General features: G+C 41.5%; 1 protein-coding gene across 5 annotated transcripts in view; it reads left to right on the forward strand.

Moving 5' to 3' along the window:
* Positions 1-19,355, forward strand: part of TOX3 (TOX high mobility group box family member 3) — a 107,386-nt gene extending 88,031 nt beyond the window's left edge. For 3 of the 5 annotated variants that reach the window (XM_053209920.1, XM_053209918.1, XM_053209917.1), the window contains exons 4-8: positions 7,341-7,610; positions 11,679-11,906; positions 13,441-13,521; positions 17,406-18,095; positions 18,380-19,355. In XM_053209920.1, the coding sequence (XP_053065895.1) occupies positions 7,341-7,610; positions 11,679-11,906; positions 13,441-13,521; positions 17,406-18,095; positions 18,380-18,433 (1,323 nt within the window). In that variant the 3' untranslated portion in view covers positions 18,434-19,355. Of the gene's footprint in view, positions 1-7,340; positions 7,611-11,678; positions 11,907-13,440; positions 13,522-17,405 lie in introns of all 5 variants that reach the window. The other 2 variants (XM_027044386.2, XM_027044385.2) reach the window with 1 other exon arrangement.
* The last annotated feature ends 7,013 nt before the right edge of the window (positions 19,356-26,368 follow it).

A 26,368-nucleotide genomic window follows, 5' to 3' on the forward strand; every position in this document is an offset into this window, starting at 1 on the left:
TAATTAGCTCTCGGGAAGAATGTGTTTCACAAAACACTCATGTGTAGGTATGTTTGATTACAACCCTGAGAGTAGCTATTAAGTAAAAATTATCTATTTTGGTGAAGTTCAAGTTTGTGGTATTGAAGGTCTGTAATTATCATTGGTATGCATTTGTCACACCTGTGTTTGTTTCAGGGTTCACTGGGGTTCGGAATATACTAGCTTTGCACGGCAGCTGCCTGCTGTTCACTTGGAAACAAAGTTTTAACATCGCAATAGACGTAACTTAAGTAATGGAGCATAAAATTACCGGGCCTGAATTTCATATTTGTACTTCTCTGATCTTTATTAATATGAAGCAATTTTTATTACTGATAATTGTTTAATTGCTCCGTTTCTCAAGAAATATTGATTGAAAAAAAACACCACAGTGAAAAATGTTATTTAGTCACACTCGCTAATATATTTGGGTTATTTGCTTCTTAATTAGATGCTATCCTCTCTTATGAAAACCTAACATTGGATCGTTACAGAGAATATTTATTTGCATGGAAGGTGCGTATCAGATGTTTCAAAGTCCTTTATGATAAAATCAACCCAGACAGAAGTCAGCACCACTGTCGTGAGTAAAAGGAAATAAAACAGAGTAATAATGTGTGGTTTTAAAAATAAGGAATCAGTTTGAAAGCCTCTATCTTCCATTTGCACAAGAAACCAAAACCCAACGCTAGAGGATGTGTAATTACATAGTACCGAGCGGGCAGCAAGAGATAGTATAATAAATACCAGGGGTGAGAGGGAAAAGAGTCCCTGTTCAGGCACCAAGATGTCATAGAGGCCCAGACCCTTGCTCCAGACCTGATAGAATGAGTGAAGACAGATTTTAATATGTAGAGGAGGGAGAGTTTTGTTGGCTGAGAAAGTCTGAACAAACTGCTCATTTCCCGCCCCCACACCCCCACCCAGAATCCCCACATATCTTTATATGAAGTATGGTGGGGGGTTGGGGCGGGCAGTAATATCCCGTTGTGATTCATACAGGGAGGACATTTTTCACCTTGCCAGCCTCCTTCAATCTTGATTAAGTCTAGGAGAAAGTCTCGGTTTGGGACTAATAAGTCTTTCACCCCTCTTTTATCTTTCTAAATAAGAGAAAGCAAGGCTCACAGCCTTAGGCAGGCCCCATACCTTGACCGTAAAGGTGTTGTTTCCTTTCCTTGGTATTTATTTGGCAGTCCATTGATACGGGTGTCCCCGGTTTTTAATTTATGCTAGTGATCCAAAGTTTCCTTTTTATTTAACCTAAAACTATTCAGATTTTAACAGTTCACTCAAATGGTTAATGTTCAGTCATAGACTAGATTTCAGGCAATTTAAGAAAATGAGGGACCACCACCAGAAATCTCCGTTCCTTGGTTTCCTGTTAAAAAAAAAAAAGACAAGACAAAGAGGCTCTTTTATCAGGTGGAGAGAGGAGCCAGTCTCAGCTGAGCACTCCCCACACCAAGACCTACACAGGCCATGAAGGCTTCGTTGAACTGTACTTCTAGGCAAATAGAAGACCCTGCACGTCCTATTATTTTGTGAAGTCCATGGCCTGTCCTTTCAGAAAGAATTGGGTACTCTTCAAAATGTAGGAAATGTAGGTTAAAGTGTTAGGATATATATTTATATTTGTGTTATTTATATTGTAACCAAATTGTCCCCCACTGATTTCAATGGGTTGCCCATGAAGGGCAATCAGTTACTATCTATTGGAATAAATAATCCCCCTAGATAGATACAAAGCCTTTAAATTTATCACGACATCCTTCTACACTATGAATAAAATCCAGACTCCCTAGGATCGACTACAAGACTTGTCACGTTGTGGCCATTCCTTGCCTCTACAGCTTCAATGCCAGTCTTGCTTTTCCTGGCCCAGTAACACTGGCCCCTCCTTTCCTTCCTCATGCACCAGGCCTTTGCACATATTCTGCTCTGCCTTGGATGCTCTTCCCTCTTTTCTAGCTGAGTAGCTTCTATTCTCCCTTTATACCTCAGCCCTAGTGGGTCACCTCCTCAGGAAGCCTTCCCTGATTACCCCCACCCTTTGCACCGTCTGGCTCATTGCCACCTCCCCAGTCCACTGAATGTCACTCTTCACCCTGCCTACCCTGCTCCCATCTGTATTGGCATCCTTTCCATTTCTCAAGCAAGCGAAGCTCTCTCCCACCTCAGACTTTGCACATGCTGTTCCCTCTGCCTGGAACATGATTCCTGTACCCTTCTTCCCTGGCTAGCTCCTCATGCCCCAGGTATCTGCTCACATGTCCTCACCAAGAAGCCTTTCGTACTGACCCATCAAACGTAAACCCTATTCTTGTGCCAACTTTTTTTCTTTAACCTACTTATTTGCCTCACAGTATTTATCGCAGTTTGTGTCTTGTTTATGCAAATGTTTTCTATTCTTACCAGCAAAACATAGGCTGCGGACACTCCCTCCACACCCAAGATGATGTTTTCCATTATATTTGTCTAATGAAGCAGTTCTCAAATGAGCGGGATTTTGCCCGCCAGCGGACATTCGCCAATGTCTAGAGACATTTTGGCTGTCACAACCAGATTGGGGAGTGGAGGCTCCTGACACCTAGTGTGCAGAAGCCAGAGATGCTTCTAAGTCGACTACAATGCACGGGAGACCCCTCCCCCAATAAAGAATCATCCAGACCACAGTGTCAGTCCTGCCGAGGTTGGGAAACTCTTATCTAATAACATCAGAGATCAGAGTGAGACGAAGAAGAGAGAATGAGTTTTTCCCAACGGATGAACTGTTTTAAGAAATGATACACGTGAACCCTGCAATTGTGAAAGCTACCAGCCTTCCGTTCTTATGTGGGATATAATCGTGGCAATCTCTTATAACCCGCTAGTTGCTTTGCCTTTCGGTGATCGTTGGTAAGGCTTTAGGACTTAATTTTAGGGGCACCTGGGTAGCTCAGTCGGTTAAGCGTCTGACTCTTGATTTCAGCTCAGGTCATGATCTCACGGTCCATGAGTTCAAGCCCCACCTGGGGCTCTGCGCAGACAGTGTGGAGCCTGGCTGGGATTCTCTCTCTCCCTCTGCCTCTCCCCTACTTGCTTCCTCTCACTCTCAAAATAAATTTTTTAAAAAAATCTTGTAAAGACTTAATTTTAGTAAGTGAGAGGTAATGATTTTCAAAAATGCATTAATTTCTTAGGGCTGTATCTGTGGTTATACATTTCTTTATTGTGTCGTGACTACTGGGAGAAATTGCGAGCTATTTTTGAGGAGTATATATGAATTATTCTTGCCTACACTTTGTCAGAGTATATTTATTAGTCCATTCTAAATCATGTTTAATTTGGGTAATGCTTAAAAGAATCACATGCTAGCTTTCTAGTTTTCAAGGATTTGAGCATTGGTATATTGGTTGCTCTGGCCTGGCACATAGCAGGTGCTTAATAAATACCTTTAAACTGAACTGACATCTTTCTTTTTTTAAGTGGGAGTCCTAAGATCAAAGGAAGTATCTTTCAAAGGGTACCTTTTTTTTTTTAAGGAAAATGATTGGAGCTGCTAAGAATCAACAAGTTCCCCAAGGCAGTTGTTAATAATTGGTGGCCCTAAAGGAACTTGAATTTCTAAAGAGACGCTTTCACTACTAATCTTCTTGTTCTGTAATAGTCATGCATAGAAAGTTATTATGGCATAATTGTGGACCATGGCAAATGCTAGCACATTTTGATGCATCAGTTATGTGGTTCAGGGGTTACTGGAAAATATGTTAGAGGACCTTGGTGCCTTGTCCTATGGGAGATAAGAAAAATGGCGCCAGCATGTTTGGGGGTCTGAAGGCTATGTGGATGGCTCGAAGTTTTGGCAAGGCCTGGGCCCCACCACCAGTATGTTTCAGGAGTAGTTTTCTCTCTGTCCCCAAGGTAGAAATTTCTTGTTATTTCTCTGTCTCCCTCTCTCTCTTTCTTAAGTGAAATGTTACGAGCACTCTCAATTTATAAAATAAATGAATATAGACTGCTTTCATTAAAAGGGGGGTGATGGCAGTAGAGAGCCTGGGGCCCCATTCATTTCTTTCTGTCAACACATGTCGCCACTGTTGGGCCATGGCTCCCGAGAGCGCTGTTTTCCCATCAAGCTAGCTCAGTGACACTGCAGGTGGAATTTAGAAAGAGCTGATGAAGCCAAGAAAACTTACTTCTTGGCCTTCTGTTTGACCAGGAGCTCCATTTGAAAGGCAGTAGGTGTGGGATAAGTCAATCAAATACCTGTATGTGCTGAATTTCATAGGCATTGGAGCAAAGCAAGTTCTCTGTTAACGAGAAAGTTGTGTAAATCAGATCATCATGTTTCATGGTCACGCCAGTTAGCTGATTTATTATTTTACAGTCAGAATTGAGATACGCAATTTAAATGTAATCTGGAAGTTCCTTGTAAATACTTAAAACATCTAGATTTAAATAAGTCTGAAAGGGCTATTAAAGTGCATTCTGAAAGACCTATATGGAGAGTAGAATTAAAAATAAGATCGCTTGGGTGCCAGGGTAGCTCAGTTGGTTAAGTGTCCAATTCTTGATTTCAGCTCAGGTCATGATCTCACAGTTTGTGGGAATGAGTTCTATGTTGGGCTCTGGACTGACTGTACAGAGCCTCCTTGGGATTCTGTCTCTCCCTCTCTCTGCCCCTACCCTGCTCACGCTGTCTCTCAAAATAAAAAAAAAAAAATAAACTTGAAAAAAAAGAATAAGATGGGGTACCTGGGTGGCTCAGTTGGTTAAGTGTCTGACTTTTGGTTTTGGCTCAGGTCATGACCTCGTGGTTTGTGGGTTCGAGCCCCACGTGGGGCTCCACGCTGACAGTGCGAAATCTCTCTCTCTCTAGCCCCCCTCTCTGCCCCTCCCCTACTCATGTGTGTTCTGTCTTTCAAAATAAATAATAAACTTTAAAAAAAGTTACAAATCAATCAATAAATAAAAATTTTTTAAATGAAAAGAGTAAGATCACTCAGTTGTCACTAGCTGGAGGGTAGAAGCGACATAAGCAAGCAATGGTGGAAATTGAGAAGAGCATGGGAGAGCAGGTAGACAGCTCAAATTTTTTAGGAGGAATGGCTAAATGAGTGGTAGGATGCCAATCAATAAAAACAAATTAGGACACACCGACACTGTAAAATCCACTTTTGTGATACACGTCTGCAGAGGGACACCTGCCAGTAAGTGGAATGTAATATTTCAGGGACAGCGGAAGAGGGTGTCGGTATTGTCAGTGAGACCAGGAGGAGTGGGATTGTTCTGGTACATGTGACACGTTTCTCCAGGATTCCCCAGCAGTTTAGGAACTCAGAAAGTATTAAGAAATGGGAAGCTTATACATTTAAGATGAAACCCTAGCACTTAGCTCTACTGTTTAAACTACTCATAGATCTTTTTAGCTTTTCCTCACTAGTGTGTTTTTTTCATTCATTTTGTTTTGTGTTTTTATAAATGGAAACGTTTAAGATGCTCTTCTCTTCACCCTTCCAGTTCTTTCTCTTATAATGTGACCATTGTTAAAAGTTTAGATACTTCTTAAAAAAAAAAAAAGAGGAGACTCTACACTATAATTATTTTACAACTTGATTTTTCAATTTCTTTTTTTTTTTTAATTTTTTTTGTTAACATTTATTCATCTTTGAGACAGAAAGAGAGAGAGAGAGAGAGAGAGAGTGGGTGGAGGAGGAGCAGAGAGAGAGGGAGACACAGAATCTGAAGCAGGCTCCAGGCTCTGAGCTGTCAGCACAGAGCCCGATGCAGGACCCGAACTCACTGGCTGCGAGATCATGACCTGAGCCAAAGTCGGAAGTCGGATGCTTAACTGACTGAGCCACCCAGGCACCCCATCTTTTTCAATTTCTATATCTTGGATATCCCTCTAGGTCAGTGGTTCTCAGATGGGAGAATTTTGCCCCTCGAGAGATAATGTCTGGAGGTATTTTTGATGGTCATGACTGGTCAGGTGAAGGAGAAGTTGCTTCTGGTTCTAGAAGAGGCCAGGGTTGCTATAAACATCCTACAGTGCAAAGGACAGCCTCACAACAAAGAATTATCTGCTCCACAATGTCAATAGAGCCAAGATTGGAAACCCCATTCTAAGTCAATACACATAAATCTAATTCATTATTTTACAAAGCTTCGTAATACTTACAGGATGCTGGATCATCGTGCATTCAACTAGTTTCCTATTGATATTTGCGGCTTCTTATTTAGTGATGTTTATATATTTGATATTTAGAAACGAAACGCTCCTATTTGGGTATTTACAACTCATTTGTTTCTTCAAAGAGCAAAAGTAAGTCTTCTCAGAGAGACTCAAAAGAGGAACAGTTAAGAATTCATAGGCTTCTGTATAAAATTAGATTCCGGGTCACTGTGAGTCGAGAGAAATTTGGTTTTGGTAAAAATCACAGACTCACACTAAATGACAAGTCTTCAAGTAAGTTGTTTAAAAGCAGGTCTTCATTTTTTGATTCTTCAAAATTAAAAAAAGAAATAGCAGCAACAACCCTAAAGCCTTTTAAATGACTGCCCACAACAGAAGGGCTGCTCTTGAAGTCACTGCAGTAACTTTCAGAGAAGCTACTTCTGATGATCTCTGCTTCTTCCTCATATGTATTTTTAAAAATCCATTAGTATCTTAAATCATGGCGGGTTGAACTAAAGGGTTCAGGAGAAGAAAGTGATACCCAGTCCTAGAGATGTTGAATGACTTCCAGATGCCATTGACAATGGAATTCAGACTGGGAATGGCCCTCTGGTTAACCACAGAGGGTTTTATAGAAAGGGTGCCCTGAAGCAAACAGATGTTGGCTCTGTGCCTCCCTAAGCCCCTCCTCTCTGCTTGTCAAATGCATTCCTGGAAGGGTCAAGTGAAGACCAGATTCTCCCACCCTTGTAGAGCTGGGTCTACGGGAATGGTACCAGAAGTATGTGTGAGAATGTTGGAAGACCCACCTGGTAAGCTGGGAAGGAGTAAAACCCCTGCTTCAACCCTTTCCTTCTTGCCTGTTTCCTCAATAAGAAGCCTGAGTTGGACGTTTATCCTTCTTTGCCAATAGGCTTTTACTATTATTTTTTAAAGCCATTTAGTGACAGTTCTAGAGTGAAATAGACTAGGCTGGATGATTTGGTCTTAGTGCTTTTGACCCTTCAACTTTGAGGCAAGAGTCCTTCTAGTTAATGAATGAATAGGGACCATCATCCCGGAATAGGTCAGACCTGTCTAAGGAACTGCTAACATTTTCAGCTTGTTGACATTTCAGAAAACGGAGAGCTCACCTCCTCGTTGACTGTTGCCTTTTTAGGACCAGAGCCACACGCAAGTGCCCCAGTACCGTCAGGATCACTCCTTGATCATGAGGTCCATCGTCCACATGACTGATGCTGCTCGCTCTGGGATCATGCCTCCCACTCAGCTCACCACCATCAACCAGTCTCAGCTCAGCGCCCAGTTGGGGTTAAACTTGGGAGGCGCCAATATGCCTCACACGTCTCCTTCACCTCCAGCAAGCAAATCAGCGACACCCTCCCCTTCCAGCTCCATCAATGAAGAGGATGCTGATGAATCCAACAGAGTAAGTTGACTACCTTAGTGTGTCACGTACCCAAGAATTTCGAATCACCTCATGCTGTGTCTTTGAGTTTCATTCATGGTAGTTCCTGCCTTCTCTTCGTGGATTTGGCTAGCATTTAACTTTATGATGGTTTGATTCCCCCCCCCCCCTTTACTTATTCATTTTTTGTGTGTGTGAAAAGTGTATTCTGCTGGAAATTGGGAGATCTGGCTTCTCCGTCTGATTGTAAGGCATCAAACATGTCACTTAACTCATGTAGGCATGATTTTCCCGGTCTGCAGAAGGGAAGGCTTATACTAGATTCCCCAGGAATTCTATACTAAAGTGCTCTGGTTCTAAGTTAATGTCCATGTGGATAAGTTTCATCAAGTTAGTTGGCTGAGCCGCTGTCACATTGGGGAACCTTGCACCTTGGATGATGTTTATCACTTAGTAAGTTCTAATTGTTGCACATCTCTGCTTTTGTCATGGAGAGTGATGCTCATGCTCAAATATGCATGGGTTGAAATAAAAACTTAGTTGCAGGTGGGACCTTTATGAATGCCTAGAAAGGTATTCTGTTTCATTAAAGTTACTTGTCCAAGATACACAATTACTCATTCTTTATTCATTATGTGTTGTATACCTACTCTGTGCTTTGCCTTGTACTTGGTTCTGGTGACATAAAGATTTATAAGAGAATTACTACCTCTGGGGCTCCCCACGGGGGACGAAAAGCAATGCTTAAAACTAGCTCCAGATGTGATTAGTGGTATAATTGATGTATCTGGTGTGCTAAGATTGTAATCGATTCTGCTTGGGAGAGTGATTTGAGGAAGACTTTATTGAGAAGGTGATATTTGAATTAGGTCTAAGAGGATACATAAAAGTTTGTGAGGCAGAAGAGAGAGGCCAGCATTCTGGTCGAAGGAGCAATGGAAGTACATGTCAATTTATGAGTGTCATGAACAGTTTGATATGGGGAGGAAAGACATAGGCATTGAAGAAAGCAGTAGCTGAAATGTGGAAGCCTTTCTCCTGCAGGTCGTTGAGAGCTGATTAATGATTTGCATAGAGGAATAGCAGAAGCAACTTTATGCTTTAGAAAGATGGCTTTGGCTGTATACAGAATGCGTTACAAAGGGAGGGATGGGAGGAAAGGAAACTAATCAGAAGATCTTTTTGTCATGAAGAGTTTCCTTTTAGCAAAGGAAGGAATGGACAGGAGGTACCAGATCCGTGAGACATATAAGAGGGAGAATCATAAAGTTTTGGTGATCCGCTGGGGTTTGAAGGAATAAAAGATAAATGGGGTTTTAATACGAGAGTTAGCATGGATACAGCAAATGAGAGAATCAGCCCAGAGAAAGAAGAATGTTACTTTTTCTCCCATGGAAAAGATGAGAGTTTGGCATGGTATGGGTTGAATTTGATGCACCCACATTTGAGCTAGAACTCAGTTCATTGGAGGGAGAACAACCGATTTGGGGACCATCACACGTAGACAGGAAGACGTGCAAGTAATCAGGATTTCTCAGAGTGCATAAGGAGCCCTGAGCATCATTTATTTTTATTTTTAAGTAGCAAATGGAAAAAGAAGAGCTAGAGAAGGTAGAGAGTGATGAAGGAAGAGGGAAGCGAGGTTAGAATCTATTGCAGGGATTTAAAGGAGGGTTTGATCTGTCCTGACATCTTAGCACCCCACTGGATATGGTAGCACCCTACTGGACACAGATTGGGTGAATGGATGACCAGTCTCTGCTCACACTCAAAAGAACTTTCGTAAGGTGACGTGAGAAACAGGGATGTGAATAAGGCACGGCTAGGTTACAACTGGCCATAACACATTTCAGATGGATTCCTTTCATTTCACTCACATTTCCACTGATCTGATACTCACTTCTGTACCACACTGAAATGGTCATGGCTAAGGAGAACCTTATCTGTGACTCCTAGCTTACTCCATTTTAAGCAAGAGTCTAGGTTTCGTGTAAAGGCAAGGAATCCAATTTGTTCTCCTTTAAGCAACTGAGCCGAGAAAGAAAGATTAAAATTATCATTGATTGTGTCTCTTTTGAGGAAAACTATTTCCCCACCTTTCCCAACCCTCTTCAGGCAATCACATGCAGGTTCCTGTGGGAGAATTAATTCTAAGATTTTATTTAAACTGCAAGATTCTGCATTTCAGGTTTATTCTTAAAAGGTAATGATGTTTAGGGCACGTCATGGTTATCCAAGGAAGATATCAAAGGTTGTCAACATTTGAATGCTACTTTACAGGAAGGGAGATTGAGCTCTTTGGGAAAGGTTGCCCTGGAAATCGCTTTCACCTTGCCACTGGTCAGAGCATTATTGCTGCAAACAGTGCCAAATTTTCTTCCAAGAAACGAATATAGTTGTTGGACTCAATTAGAAAAATCTGTGGTATATGTATGTATCTTTTTCCTTGGGGCCAAAGCAGTATTTTTTCACTGAAGGAAAACTTGGCTCCCACTGAAGCTCTAACTGAAAGGCATCTGACAGCCTTACGAGAAGTTCAGATTCATTAACTAGAATTAAACAAGTCGCATTGATTCTGAGAATTTAAAAAAGAAAAAAAGATTATTGAAAATTATTGCATTCATTGTGGGAGTTATGAAAGATGGCATTTTGGAGAAGAGGTGAGATGTGGCTTACCAGCCTCTGAAGTAGGTAACTACTTGTATGAAGTATGGATGTTGTTACCACTCAAGTAGCGTGTGTAATAGCCCCGCCGAGAAGTGGACTTGTGATACCCCAACACATTGAGGGTCCAGAGCGCTCAGAAACAAGGCGCTAATCAGTTTCCTCCCTGAGAATTTCAGTAATTGGATTACGTTTCAAATGACTGTCATGCAGAAAGTAATGATACTCTCGGAAAATTTGAATTTAGGATTCAAGACTCAAGGCCATTAAAAACCAATCTGTCAGCAACTTGAGTCTATCTCTGTTGATCTTCCCCCACGACTGGCTTTTAAAACTGGTCTTGTCAAACATTTCAGCATTCTTGATGAAGTTAACGGCAAAATGATCTTCAGTATGGTCCTATTATAATCTAGGGGGATAAAACAAGGCTGATGTATCTTTTCTCCTGCTTCTCTGATAAGGATATTTTACGATCACTGACGTTAGATAATGGTAGTAGCAGGTTACTCTGGAGCTCATTGGTATATCAATGTAGGGAGCTATACCCATGTCATGTCTGTGGTTTTGATCTCAGAGAGTTTGTATGATAAGTATGTGTGAAGTATTTACTGTCTCTATGGCAGGATTCTTCTGGGCAGAGTTAGTCACCATATATCATAACTCTTTTCTTATCAGTCTTCTTTGTAGCCTGGGTGATTTTAAGTATCAGTTATTGCTCTCATACTGGTTTTTAGTTCAGTGAAGAATACCAATTTCCTTTCTATCTCCAGTTAAAGGACTTTTGACATTTTTTATGTTTCTTGTTATCCTATTCTTCAGAAAGTTTTAATTGCTTAAAGAAATAAAGACGACCTTTCTTTTATTGTGCAAGCTTAGGGATTGTAGCTACTTTCCACTGGCGTTTCTGGAGACCCATTAGCCAAGTAACATTCTGGTAAGATAAAACTTGAAGCTTCAAAAAATCGATTCAGACTGATCATATATATGGCAGGTGACTATGGCAAGGGACCTCATTTCAAATATCTGAATATGATCCACGTCCTGAATTATTATTTAGATTTACTTCTAAGACCTCTGAAAATGTAAAATATTTTATGCGTACACATGTAATGCACACACACATATGCACACACTTCATTGCCTGGTATAATGTTCTGTTTTTCATTACTCATAATTGCTATTTAGAGCATATGTTGTGAATGTATTGAAGATACTTCTGGGTCTCATTAATCAATGTTCTAAATTCTAATCTCTGCTGTCCAGTTAACTCTAAGAAAACTTACCCCTCCCCTGCTTTCGCCAGTGATTCATCCATTGATGAATCTGCTTAACAAAACCTTAAAAGAACAGTTGTGGATCTGGTTAGGTCTTGCTGCCTTCTCTGCGAGTACATTCTAGGCAGTGAATTTTCTTCCTGCTTTGCAGGCCATTGGAGAGAAAAGAGCTGCTCCAGATTCTGGCAAGAAGCCCAAGACTCCAAAGAAAAAGAAAAAGAAAGATCCCAATGAGCCCCAGAAGCCAGTGTCAGCATATGCCCTGTTTTTCAGAGACACACAGGCCGCAATTAAAGGTCAAAACCCCAATGCAACCTTTGGAGAGGTCTCGAAAATCGTTGCATCTATGTGGGACAGCCTTGGAGAAGAACAAAAGCAGGTGAGGTAGAGATCCATTGTGACCATAAAATCAAGAAGTTACCAGAGTATTTCTTACATCTTCTCTGAGTGAATGTTCACTTAATATGACTGTTTCCTATGAAGGCCTTTCTAAGCTGTGGAATTTAGAGACGCAGTTGTGTAAACCTAAGCCGCTCCCCAGGTATATGGATTTCTCGGTCCCCCGTAAGGGTTCGTGTTGGGAACCCATTCAGTGGAGAAATGGGGGAAATTCACGCAATATCCTGTAAGCATAAACTTTTGATGATCATCGTTTCACGTTAGATAATGTGGTATTTGCCCCCTTGGTTCAGAAAGGGCACTACAAACCGATCAGGACCATCCCGCTTGCCTTTTCTCTGATCATCTTCCCGAACCTTTGTGCCGTCCCAGTGGGTTTCCAAACTTTGAAGCCACCTCTGTGAGTCTCAGTACTGTCCCGGGCATTCAAAATTCTATTCCAAGTTCATTTGAAAGCTTGGCTGTATGAGATGTATTGAGAGATTACCAAGCTGGTGGGAGACACTTCCTTTGGGGCCTCACCTCCTATGCTTCCCTTGAGGCTCCTCCACACAAAGGGGAGTTTCATGCACCTCTCATCAAACTCCAGTGACCATTAATGGGATTTCACATTATGTGTGCTCAGATGACCAGACCTCCCTTGGGAATAAAATGGAATAACCATTTCGGGAATGAGGAGTGCCAAGGCCTCGAGTTTTCTTTTATGAATCATGACCTCATTCCTACTCGCTGGTTACTCTGGGATGGTGCAGCTATAGAATTTGCCCATTTGCGGTGAGCTTATTGTTGTATGTGGCGCACTGATTTTCTGTCCCAGAAATGTAATCCTCAGGGACTGCCAAAGCTGCTGCGTCTTTTACCTCTGGAGACAAAGGCAGTTGCACTTGGGTCTAACACACTACCGTCAGATACTGTTAAGAAAAGGAAGAGCAAATCATGGGATTTGTTTATGTAACTCGTTGGCCTCACTAATGGAAATTTACCACCTTTTAACTATTTCTGCGTTGTTTTTTGTTTTTTTCCTTCAGAAGAAAACTGTGCTAGTTCCGTCTTTTTCTCTTACGTCTTCGCACACCGCACCTGTTGTTGGTGTTATTTTAATCTTCTTACTTGGTGCAGGTTAGACGTGTGTCAGGGCGAGAGAAGACACTGATGGAGAAACTCGTGATTTCCTGTAATTTGAACGATTGGTAGCAAATTTTGCTCTTTTTGCTATACCCCATCCGCTGCCTTAATGCGAGGCCCTCAGCTGGCTCTCTCAAGGCATCTAGGCCACAACCTGAAATCTTTTTTTCTCATTTATCATCGTACACATCCAAATTGTGCTCCTGTGGGGATGGCAGGGTTTTGTTTTCGTGTGTGTGTGTGTGTGTGTGTGTGTTTTCACGTTTAAAAACCAGAGCCACCGAAACCAGCTTTCTCTGTGAGTTACGTTGTGACCCAATTTGTGCAGCCGTTCTTTTATGGCTGAGAATTTGTAGGCTAACGGTGATGCTAATTGTGTCTTTTAATAGGTTTATAAAAGGAAAACAGAAGCTGCCAAAAAAGAATACCTGAAGGCCTTGGCTGCGTACAGGGCCAGCCTCGTTTCTAAGGTAAACCCGTGCAGAAACGGCCAGTCTCTGAGTTACAGTGTTGAAAACAGCCCAGTGCACTGAACACATACAGGCAGCTCCCCTTAACAGTTGGCAAAAAAAAAAAAAAAAAAAAAAAAAAAAAGGCGTCTTGAACAATTCATTAGCTTATTTGTTCCCATTGGAGATTACCTCAATGATGGTATGAAAAATAGGAGTTCAGTTAAACCGCTGCATCTCCATTGTTTCCAGAAGCTTCACTTTATGTGTGTTGAGACTGTTTAACAAAACACAAAAATTAAAGACCGATCTCGAATAGCCTCTCATTTTTGTTTTTTGTCAGGGACTGGGATCGGTGTCCATGTCCTCCATTTAAACTGGGCGGTATTTTGGCCAGGCGGTTTGGGACATCCTATCATAAATTCTCGAGTGCTTCTATTATTGTCCTAGGGGATGTTGCAATTTGCCCAAACTGTCCCACATCATATACATAAATAAACCTCACGACTTTTTAAAATAAAATTAGGCTCCAAATACTTAAAAAAAAAAAAAAAGGACACGTATATGTATTTTACATAGAGGAACAAATGGGCCCTGATGTATTATAAAATGCACCAGTATCCCAAAGCAAATGTCACTCTGGATTATTATTACCTTGATCCAAAAGGAGTGTGAGCTATTACGTTATATTTTAACATTTAATTAACCTTGTCTTTAGCCTCTCGAGAATTTTGAGAGGCTTTGGGGAGAATAATTTGAACTAATGTTTTTGCTCTTGATATATTTCGTCTGGCAATCAGGGATTCATTTCCATTGTCATGCTTGTTGCCAGAAGTACCACACGAGGCTGCAGGGCATGGTGGGTGTTGTTGGCAAAGCCATTTCAAAAGGGGCTACTTCCGGGGCACCTGGGTGGCTCAGTCGGTTAAGGGTCCAGCTGTTGGGTTTCGCTCAGGTGATGATCTTGAGGTTCGTGAGTTCGAGCCCCGTGTCAGGCTGCAGAGCCTGCCTGGGATTCTCTCTCCTCGTCTCTCTCTGCCCCTCCCCTGCTGGCTCGCTTTTTCTCTCTCTCTCAAAATAAATAAACTTTAAAAAAAATTTAAAAAGGGCTTCATTCCTTTTTTCTCTTCTTCCCCTGAGTTGTTTCTTCTTTATATTAAGATCCACCAGCAGCAGCAGTTCAAATCAGATCAAGAGGGGTCCCCCTTGTTTAGCTGTCCGCTGTTAGGACAACTTCTGCGTCATTAGAAAGAGAATACAAACATTCACGAGGTCAATAGTGAGACCTTTTTCTGAGACACTGGAAGACACACATTAAAAGACGTACCAGTTCTGGACTCAGATTTGCCTACTGGCAGAACACAGCCGAATGTGTAGGCTACTGATGTTAAGAATGGAGGTATAGTTGGCTAATTAGATAGAGTGACCCGGCTAGAGGAGCAGTGCACATGTACTTCCTAAGTGGATCATTTATTCATTCATTTACCCAGAAGCAGGCATAGGTGATCTTTGTGTATTAGAGCATGAATAATTGACCACACATGGATTTCAGCCAAGAGGCAGTATCTCAAAAGACATCCAGAAAATAGCAACCATGATTGGGCTCATCGAGTCTGTGACTGATGTGGAAGGGACACCATAAAAGTTATACAGCGGGGACTAGAGTCACGATTCAGAAGTATGTCAGAATAAAGCTTAGTGAGTCCCCCAAACCAACAGGATGGAATTTAAAAAGAATAAATATAAAGCAGTGTTTGTTTGGGGTATTTTGGGTTTTTGTTTTTGTTTTTGTTTTTGTTTTTCACTAAGTTAGTGCAGTTTGAGAGCATCCTTAATTTATATTCAGAGTCCTGGCAGGTACCTAAAATAGTCCGTGAAGTAGAAGTTCAGAATAATTTCAGTCCGAACCAAAAGTGTAAAATAGCTTCTAATGTGATGATCTCACAGGAAATAGTATCTAATTGTACAGCATGGTGATTAGACCACATCTGAAGTATCGGTTCCATTTTGGAATCCACAATTTAAAGGGGCGTGGTAACCAACCAACAAAAGTTAATAGAAGCTTAATATTAAAACACAGGCAGTAAACCTGGCAGGCAAGCAAGAACTCTTTCCACTCGCCCACCCATTTCTCTTCACCAGTATGGTGGTGTCTTAAAGGCACACTGGTGTGATTGGCCAGGGGTCTAAATATAGACTTCCCTTGCAGTTTCATTCTTAAGACTAGCTGGGTGATTTTTAAATATTAGAATATATAAGAATTGTTTTCCTGTTTATATGTAGAACACTGTGTGTATTCTACCTTATGGGTGATTTCATAGTTTTTTAAAGATGATTAATGAGTCTTTGCAGGCTTCTTCTTACCTGAGGACTTTAGAACGTGAACCTCCAGTAGGCGTGTAACCCACCAAGCTTCCGTAAAAAATCGGAGAGCTGTCCACCCATAGCTGGTGTTTCGCCATGATGATGTGTTCAAACATAATCCATCAACAATGGCCTCTCCTCCATTGAGTGACTGTCAACATAAGATCACCACTCAGAAGATCCTTCTACTAGTAGAGTTTATAAATGGGAGTAATAAAAAGCTGGATGTAAACATTCAGTATCATTGAAGAGTGGATGCCAGCTTGATGCCTCCAAGGTGCTCCCACTCTCCCCTTCCAAAAACACCTAATTTTGTGAAGAACAAGAGAAGAAAATAGCCAGTAAGAGCAATCACTTCAGTCACGGCTACATTAGTAAAAGAATTTATCTTTGTGGAGGTGATTACGTATTTTTAGTGCAAAATGTAATAGCCTCTCTCCGTGTTGAGCCTCAGATCAGATCAGTTGTTTATCTTATGACACATTATTCAGACACCCGAGTGTTGAACGTTCTCCCCTGACCTAGGACTCCTGTGATAAATTCTGGAAATCTTTGAAGATATTGGGTAAACTAAAACATCTCTTAAGCCATAAAATACTTGCATTTAGTATCTCTAAGGAATTCAGCCACAGTCCTCCTATATTCAAGTGAGCATTGTCATACACTGCCTGGAAGTGTAGAGCTTTGACATTTTCTAGTAGTAGTTTTCTGGGAATAATTATTAATTAATAAAAAATAGCTAACATTTACTAAAGGCGTCCCCTGTGCCACGCGCTATTGTAAATGCTTGACAACATAGGAATTAATTTAATTCTCACAACCTCTACATAAGGTAAATACCATAACACCCCGTTTTATAGGTAAGGAAACTGAGGAACAGGTGGGTGAATTAACTTGCCCAGAGTCATGAAGCTGCCAAGTAGTGGGGCACAATTTGAACTCCCCGGCAGTCTATTGTCTTTTCAGTATGAGTCATAGTGATGAGGGCTAGCTCAGGCTTCACTGCTGGAGGTGTTGTTTCTTGAACATGTGTATCTGTTATCTTTTGCTACCTTGTGCTGTGTAACACCCAGCCACAAAGCCCAGTGACTTGAAAAGACAAGCCTGTGTCTCAGAGGGCGCCAGTGAACTGGCTGGTTCTTCAATCTAGGCCTGACTCGGCAGGATCCACCAGTCCTGCTCATTGGTCTGCAGTCGGCAAGGGGGTTGGACCTGGCTGGGGCTTGTTCTCGGACAAGGCAGTTGGCCGACTGGCTGGCTTTTGAGTGGTGGGTGACTGGGCCCTGTGCCCCTTGTCACGCACATGGTGATGGCAGATGCCTAGGAGGGTACAAGGCCAGCCCGATTCAAGGGGTAAGGAATTTGACTCTACCTTTTGGGGGGGGGGGAGCTGAAAAGTCAAAGGACAGGAAAATGGAGTCCAGAGAAGAAAAATGGTGGTCATTTTTTTTTTAAATCAATTTGCAATACTTAAAAAACAGTTGACTATTTTAAATACTTGGGTATTTTAATATCTGGGGATTTTCTCCCCCCAAATGCAGGCTGCTGCCGAATCCGCAGAAGCCCAGACCATTCGCTCCGTTCAGCAGACCCTGGCGTCCACCAATCTGACATCCTCGCTCCTTCTCAACCCTCCGCTGTCGCAGCACGGGACCGTATCAGCCTCACCTCAGACTCTCCAGCAGTCGCTCCCCAGGTCCATCGCCCCCAAACCCCTAACCATGAGACTCCCCATGAACCAGATCGTCACGTCGGTCACCATCGCCGCCAACATGCCCTCGAACATTGGGGCCCCGCTGATAAGCTCCATGGGGACGACCCTGGTGGGCTCGGCGTCCTCCGCCCAGGGGAGCCCTTCCGTGCAAACCCAGCAGCAGCACCTGCAGAGGCAGCAGCAGCAGCTCCAGCAGCACCAAATGCAGCAGCAGCTCCAGCAGCAGATGCAGCAGCAGCATTTCCAGCACCACCTGCAGCAGCACCTGCAGCAGCAGCAGCAGCACCTGCAGCAGCAGCTCAGCCAGCAGCAGCTGCAGCAGCAGCTCCAGCAGCAGCTCCAGCTGCAGCAGCTGCAGCAGCACATGCAGCACCCGCCTCAGCCCTCTCCTCGGCAGCCCTCCCCGGTCACCTCCCAGATGACGTCCCCCATCCCCGCCATCGGGAGCCCGCAGCCAGCCTCTCAGCAGCACCAGTCACAGATACAGTCTCAGCCACAGACTCCGGTGTTGTCCCAGGTCAGTATTTTCTGAAGGCGCCCGCGGCAGGCGCGCCCGGATTGGCGCACGCGCGTGCGGAGGCGAGTGGCGGAGGAGGGTAACCCGAACGCGGCCGAAGCTTGTAAGTTGCGGTCGGTTATGCAGAAACGTGTCACAGATCACATGGTCCTCTCAAGTGTCTATTAGATAGGCAATAAGAACACAGTGTAGCCGAGTATCACCTTCTAGCTGACTGTAAATCACTTTGTTTTTAAACAAGAAAAGCTGTGCTCTTTTATGTGATGCCTTTTTTATTTATTCAGGCTATACCTACAATATGTGAATCAAACCGTTTAATGAATCCTGGGACGTACTGAGGACTCTAAACTGGCCTCTCTGAGTCATAGAAAACGGCCTTATTTCTCCAGAAGTGAATAAACCGCACTTCCAGGCTATTTGAACTTCCGGAGCCCTAAAAATAAAAAGCACAGTGGTAATTACCTGACATAGGAAGATCCAGTTTCATACAAACATTTGTATGACGTGAATAGTTGATGGCATTTTTTTGTCATGAAAAAAAAAAATAATGTAAATCACAGACTTTTGCCAAAGCTCTTATTTTTTTTTCCTAAATCTCTCCAGAAAAAAAAAATACAAGTGATTAGATTCAATTATTGACTTATTTCCACTTTTTTAACCCATGACTTCTCCAAATCAAACCACAGTATATGTTGTAACGATATCTATGACCACTGTTAGCCCATTATGTTCATCCCAATTAGAAGAAAAGAATGTGAATATTATATTCTGTGTTTTGAGTGACAAGTTTCGAAAATAAAAACACTGTATTTTTAAAAGGGAAATGCACTTAAATGAAAACAGTTATTACAAAAGTTAAGATTTAAAAAAAAAATGCAAGAGTTTTTATTATGATGTAATACCGGTAGAATATTTAAAAGGCGCACCACATCTGAATAATCAATGTAAATATTTTCTTTCAAAGTTGTAAGTTTTCATATCATGTGTTGTAAAGTTTTCATACATGAGGCTTTAACGTAAACACTGGTGACATAAACCATTCATTGCTACGTTGCTTATTGTGTTTTTATGCTGTTTTATACTTTTTTATGAGTTATGATAGCAGCGATTAAGTTGTTTGTATTTTGCTTAACTAAAACAAAAAAAATGCTTTTATCTTGCTATAGAATAAACACATTTCAGTAAAAACTGTGGACTGTATTTTGATGCAACAACCAGGAAAATGTTCACTTTTCAAATAAAATGATATGTCAAATTTCACTTTCGGTTCCTTGAATACGTATGCTATGGGAAAACAGGCCACATACCAACTTTTCTTGAGCCAACGCATCATACTCTGTTTTCAGTCAGAAATAGGATGCTCATTGCCAAGAATTCGGGTTGCATGGCCCACACCCAGGACCTCTTAAAAAATGGAAACTATTTTTTTTAATGATCCTTTTGTTAAGATGCAAGGGACAGGTAAGTATAGAGGAAAAAGCAATTGTCTTGTCTTTGGGGCCAGAACTTGCCGGCAGTGTGTTGGTACTGCTGATAAGAGGGATGGCGAATGCTGATTCTTAAGCCAAAATCATTATTTCAGTGCTCATTTCTTCCCCCCTTTTCTTGCTCTGTAGTGGCTCCTCTTTGAGAACAGTGTGACCACTATCCCCAGTTGTCTTGCATGATTAATTACAGCATCTGTCCTGTCAGAAGCTATAATGAAGAGGTCTTGATAAAAATTGCAAATTACCACTGGCAACAGTCTTAAACTGTTTATGATAAAATGAAAATTAAAAACAGCAAGTGTCAGCCCTGACCAGAATCCTAATCTGGAAAACATGAGGGTGTGAGTAGGGTGTCCGTAGCTCCCGTGCACAAGACATTCAGACATAATGGAATATGGATTCCTCCAAGTTGTTGTTGTATTTTCAAAGAATATTTACTGTATGTTGTGGGCTATGAATAATGAATTCAGCTTTCAATATTTCATAGTCCTCTCGTACTCTGTATTATGTACAAATATTGAACAGCAAGAGATTCTAATTATAAATTTATAGATTTCTTGCTGTAGAAAAATTTATGTCTAAATTGAAGCTTTTCATAAGATGTATTAGTTGACAGGTATCAGTGTTCAAACAGTCTTAGAATGATGCCTAATCACATCGACAAGGAGGCAATTGTGTTCCACAAAGAAATGATCTGCTTGCCTCGGACCCATCAGAAGGAGAGCTGATGGTAAGAGATTTTCTGTGAATTGAAACTAACATTACATAACAATAAGAACCATTTTATATTCTGTTGTGAAACCTTTAGACAAACGTCTTCAAAATTAATTGCTAAACTACATGTGACAGTAATTGTGTATTAGTTCTGTCATTGTCATTTTGAAAACCCATGAAGTATTGCTTGGGAAAAAAATGTCACTAGTGATAAGACTTAATTGCAAGCGAAGTCTGTTTTCAACTGTTTGCAGTTAGAAGCAGGTGTTGTAACATCTATTAAATGATTTTGTAAATCTTGAGTTTTATCACATTTGATTAAATGCTGCTAAGCCACTGACGGTCAATTTCAAGGCAAAAAAAAATAGCTTAATTACGACAGTTTAAGAAAATTAATCAGGCAAAACTGTATGCTTAAAATGTCAAAAGGCTTGAATCATGAAAAGAATTCTCCAACCTTGTCACCAGATTATTTTTCTCAGAATTCACTAAGGCATATTATGAATCAACGTGTATTTCAATGTATACATGTGACTGGTTCCTATGCCTGAGAAGTCAGTAAGTACTTGCTGTACTTTTTGTTGTTGTTGTTGTTGTTGTTGTTACAGGTCAGAAATAAATCAGGGTAATGAAAAATAGACATGAGAAATGTGGTATCTGATTAGTGGGATTTCTAAATGGTCTAACTGCCTTCCCTCTTAAGCGGTCTCGAGACGTGAAGGAGGCCCCTCCGCACCCCCGCCCCCGCCTCTACCGCTCACACCTTTTCACTCCCCCTGCCCGGTGTGCGTTGTTTAGTTACTCTAGCTGAATACATTCCCTTTTTTTGCGTTAACCTGTACTGCTGTATGATGGAGGAACATAAGGAGTTTTCATTTTTAGCTGACACGGGGGTCATTAGTTCCCAACTCAAAGAACAAAAGCTTAAATGCCTTCGTGCAGCATAATTTTTGCAATTTATTACCACCTGACGGAGGTTTGAAGGCGTTCTAGACAGATGGATTAATATCTCAAGCTTAAGTAGAACTCCTCTGCTGTGTCCATTCAGCGGGTTTCAGACATCTGAATGGTTTCTTTCCCGTAACTCACTTCATGGAGCATTTTTCAGCACTGGACTTCAATCTAACCTTTCCTTCCACCCCCCCCCCCCACCCCCTTTGTTTGGCTTTTGTTTTGCAACAGCTGTTATTATCGTTTTTGGTCAGCTGTGATTGCTGGAGGCAAAATAGGACCAGATGGTGTTTTGCTATGCATGAATGGCGAGTTAGAGGCGTTGAGATTGAATAGGCCAAGTTTGAATGGTGTCTGTATACCACCTGCCTGCCTGGGCTGTGGCACACACATCACAGTGGCAGGATCCGCCGCCGATCTACTAGAATCGGATGGGAAAGTGGGGCGCCGCGGTGGATTTTCCCCATATTTATTGATCTTCCATGCACTAACAGAATAATGCAGTGTACTGTCAATCTGAGTTAATTGGATATGACACAGCATGCGCGCGTAATCTATCACTCTAGAATTCTGGTTCGCTGTAAGGATTTCATTGCTCACGCAGACACACACATATACACACACACACAGGGCAGAAATTAATGGGCTAAGTAGACACAAGTTAAAAAAAAAAAAACAAGTCTGTCTAAAATTATAGACTCACAAGTCTAAGGTTGAGGTTTTGGAAGGAGAAGACCTCAGGATTTGTGTCAGCTAATAATGCAAGGTAAAGAAGAGCCATGATTCTAGTATGTTTACAGAGCCCTCCTATTTGTCAGTTACCCATGAAGCAGTGCACATTTAGAAGAAATGTGCCTTGGTAGAAAAACCGCACAGATTCACAACCAGATTAGAATCTTCTTAGAAAATATTCCTAGATAGAATTTTCTTCTCACCCCCCTCAAATATAGTTAGTTTTGCTGACCATCTGAAGTAAATTTAGGGATAAACACTATCCCTGAATTTTAAAGTCTGTGAACGGCTTAACCCACCATGCTGCTTAGGATCCTACAGGTGTGATGGGTTTGTGTGTGCCAGTGTGTTGGAGGAAAAGCTTAACCACCCACGAAACATGGAGTTAGATATGCAGACAGGCAACTCCATTTGCCTACGGCCCTAATTACTTAAATTTACTTCTGCTACACGCAAAACACTGTGATAGGTCCCAAAGGAGATAGGAAAATAAACAAGGCCTTCTGTTTACTTTGTATATGTTTGAAATCTTCCATAGTAAAGGTTAAAAAAAAAAAACAGATAATAAGCCATCTTCAACATCAGGAGCTTTTTTATTTTTTATTTTTTATTTATTTATTTATTTTTTTTATCGTGGTGGAGAAATGTACCCAGCAGACAGAATATGAACATGACAATAAGAGACAAAACAAACTAAACAAATTGTTCTGGGTGATTGTATTTTTGTTTCTTGGGTTTTTTTTTTTTTTTTTTGGTACTCTAAGAAACTGAAAATTTATTTAGAAAGGGAAGAGATTGTAATTGGTTTGGGGCGTTAGGGAAGGCTGCATGGAATCATCGGTGTTTAAGATGTGCCTTGAAGTTTGGGTGGATTTCAGTGGGCCGGGATGGAAGTCCTATCCTGGTGGAAGGAGATGACTCCGGACAACAGGAAGCAGGAGAAAAGCCATTCATGTTGAAATCACAAGCACCATCAAAGCAGCAGTAGACAATATAGCAGACTGGCTACACAGGGCTTCTGGGGAGGCGAGCAGGAGAAAGTTCTAGAAAGGAAGTTAGAAGTTGGATTTGTAGAAGGTCTTGCAAGCCTGGTGAGGGACTTAAAAAGCACTGAGGTTGTCCAAATGGGGAAGGTATGATCAAGACTGATTAAATGCATGCAGGATTGTATCAACTGACTTTTGAGAACGTGGTATCCAGTTGGCTTTAAAGCAGAATGAAAATGGAACAGGATTCCCACTTGAACATATATCTCAAAATTTTAATTATTCACATACTAAATAAAGCTATAACTTCATGCTCTCTCACCTCACCCCACCCCTATCTCCCTGGTGCAAGAATACACCAATGACAGAGCCAAAGGAAGGCATTTTTGGCAACAACTGTAGAATAAGCCTTGTCCCTACATTAGCATCAAGAGGGAAATCATTTTTCTGTGTTTCTGCTGTGAAAAGAAAGCTATTTTCACCACTGGTAAAAAGTACCTCTCAGTGCTTGAACTCCAATGTGATGCATGATGAAAAGAAGCCCTTGCTTTGTGGCCGAGTAAAACCTCAGGCAGGCAGCACTGGGAGGGATGTTGCTTATGGTCTCAATTTCATTTCAAAGAAGAACCTTCACAGATAGAAAATGTGAATGTGGCTGTACACTTCTTAGCAGAGGAATAATGCTCTTTTGTAAAACATCTCATTATCCTGAGCATCTGTATAGTGCTCTGCACTTTTCAAAGCCATTCCCTCGCTAGATAGGGCAGGTGTTAACCCCATGTAACAAATTAGGAAACTGAGGCACAGAGGGACTTGTCACATGTTCTAATATCTCTGCTTGTAAGAGGCACGGTCAGAACTGGAATGGAAATATTCTCATTGTAGATCTGCTTTTTCACCTTTTTAATATTTATTTATTTTGAGAGGGGGAGAGAGGGAGGGTGCGCATGCATTCACGTGTAGGTGGGGGAGGGGCAGAAAGAGAGGGAGACAGAATCCCAAGCTGGCTCCACACTCTCAGTGCAGAGCCCGACACGGGGCTCTATCCCACAAACCTTGAGATCATGACCTGAGCTGAAACCAAAAGAGTCTGGAGCTTAACCAACTGAGCCACCCAGGCACCCCCTTTTTTAATGTTTATTTGTTTATTTTGTCATCTTCTGATATTTGTATATGCCATGTCGAAGACATATATTTATATCTGTTATATATCTGTATATAGACTATGTAGATAAGTGTGTGGATAGTAGATATACCTAGATAATGGATGATGGATGATGATAGATGATAGCTACAAAGATAGATGATAGACAGATGACAGAAATCCACCAGTACAAAAAAGAATAAGTAACCCGCGTTTTCCTCATGGTTGGACAGTCTGTAAACCAGGGTGAATGCCACCTAGTCTGTGTTCTCCACGGAGCATAACGCCACATGGCAGTTTTTTCAGTGTGAATACTTTCCAGTCTGATTGTTTTCTCTACCAAGGTCTCTCTGTAATTATTTTGTATTCAGGCAAACAGCTTTGACCTGTGGTGTTCGAGCGTTAGGGCTGGAGGCACCACAAAAGTGCCAAAGCATACTATCCCACTGCGTGTGTAAAAAGAGGGGAAAAAAATCGGGTTTTAAGGAAGATGGAGATGGATGAACATCAGGTAGATGTGGGTTGTTATGCATTATTTAAGGCATCCAGTGAATCCATATTGAGCATGGGAAATCAATGACTATATAGGGAGTGCATCTCCTTGGGGATTAGGCAGTGCTGACCCTGCCTACTGCTTTGTGAGTTACCACTCCATTTCCAAGACTACAGCCCCACCCCCCCCACCCCTCCCACCCCCCGCCCCCTGGGCTAGGTGGGGTATGTTCTACCACAGTCCACCACCTGTTAAAGGAAATAACAGGGATGAGGACCTCTCTCATCCTTTGTCCCTTATCTGCAAGAATTTATTATTGCCTTAACTTTAAACGAACAGAGCTCTAAAGCTATCTTTGCAAACAGTCACTTGGTAAGATTGAATAGAAATGAATGACAATTCCAACTTACTCACCCAGAAGACCAGGCATGAGCACTCTGGTGAATAAATATTTGGGGACTTTCATTTGCAAGGTGTTTGAGTGACTTACACGGAGTCAACAGAGTCACGGTTATTTTGAGAGCCACATCTTAGGTTTATTTTCAGATTTTTGGCCCACCTTTTTCTTTCTGGTCAGTTTGCTTGCATCCAAGGGTCTGTTGTTACCGATAGGTACTTTTTGATAGCAAAAAGATTCTTTTTGATAACATTCCTTGTTACCTGTCATCCCTCTGACACGGAGAGGGAGTCTTAATTTTCACTTTGTCACAATGAGTGAACACGATGCCATGTTCTAAACCTGCCTTAATTGGTAATTTGCAAATTTGATACAAGATCTTAGTCCAAATCATTCAGGCCTGCTGTTCTACCCTCGCCCTCTCTCTGCTCATTCTTAATCCTCTCCTCTGTAATTGCTATTGAGTATGTAGGATCCCAGGGGACAAATAATAGCATCTGAGGAAATTACCTACATGTAGTCCGACCTCGTGTGTGCTTTTTTGGATGCCAAATTAAGATATCCATCTTCGGATGTTTGGACAGTTACCTGGAAGGACTGGCACCATTCTCTCCATAATAACACTTTTATAAATTGTGTCCAAATGCTGGCATACCTAGCATGGGATTTTCTAATGATGTTCAGAATATTGTGGCCAACGAATGTCAGTACAGCTATATAGTTCTTTTCAAAGCAGAACATAATTCCATGGGGGAAATGCGCTATCCTTTTATGTGCAGAAAATAAAATCACTGTTGCTTATGCTATTTGGAGGTAGAAATTTCTTACCCAAAAAAAAAAAAAAGTTTTCTCACAGTTTAAATCCTAAAATCTTAGTTAGCAAGGAGATTGGGACTATTATCAGGAAAATTTTTCAGGATTTAAATGTGCAAAGAAGAGGTGGCAATGATATTTGCTTCTAGACTATCAAGGTCCCCAAAATGGGCTGCTTGGCCTCAATCAACTACGGGACAAAAACAACCAGTCAAAGCAGATGACTCTTCAGAATGGGTGCAAATAATCCTTTTTGGATTGGGCTTACTTTCTGTGAAAAAATCTGTTTGTTTACTTCTAGGTTGTGCCTGAAGTTTGTTTATTGCTGAAGAACATTGTCATGGACAAAAATATGTGCTTTGTTTATATTTGGAACAAAATAGGAAGGTCAGACTCTTGAGAAGGTCAGACCTCTTCTACAGAGGTTTCTATCCTTTGAACCAAACACTGTTCTAAGATCAGAGTCACGTTTCTTAAAGTTGTTTTCTGTAATTGCTAAATATTTTTATGGGGTGAGGGGCCTCTTTGGGAGGAAACCTTCATTTGGGGGTTTCTG

The sequence above is a fragment of the Acinonyx jubatus genome, chromosome E2 (genome assembly GCF_027475565.1).
Source record: "Acinonyx jubatus isolate Ajub_Pintada_27869175 chromosome E2, VMU_Ajub_asm_v1.0, whole genome shotgun sequence".
NCBI lineage: Eukaryota > Metazoa > Chordata > Mammalia > Carnivora > Felidae > Acinonyx > Acinonyx jubatus.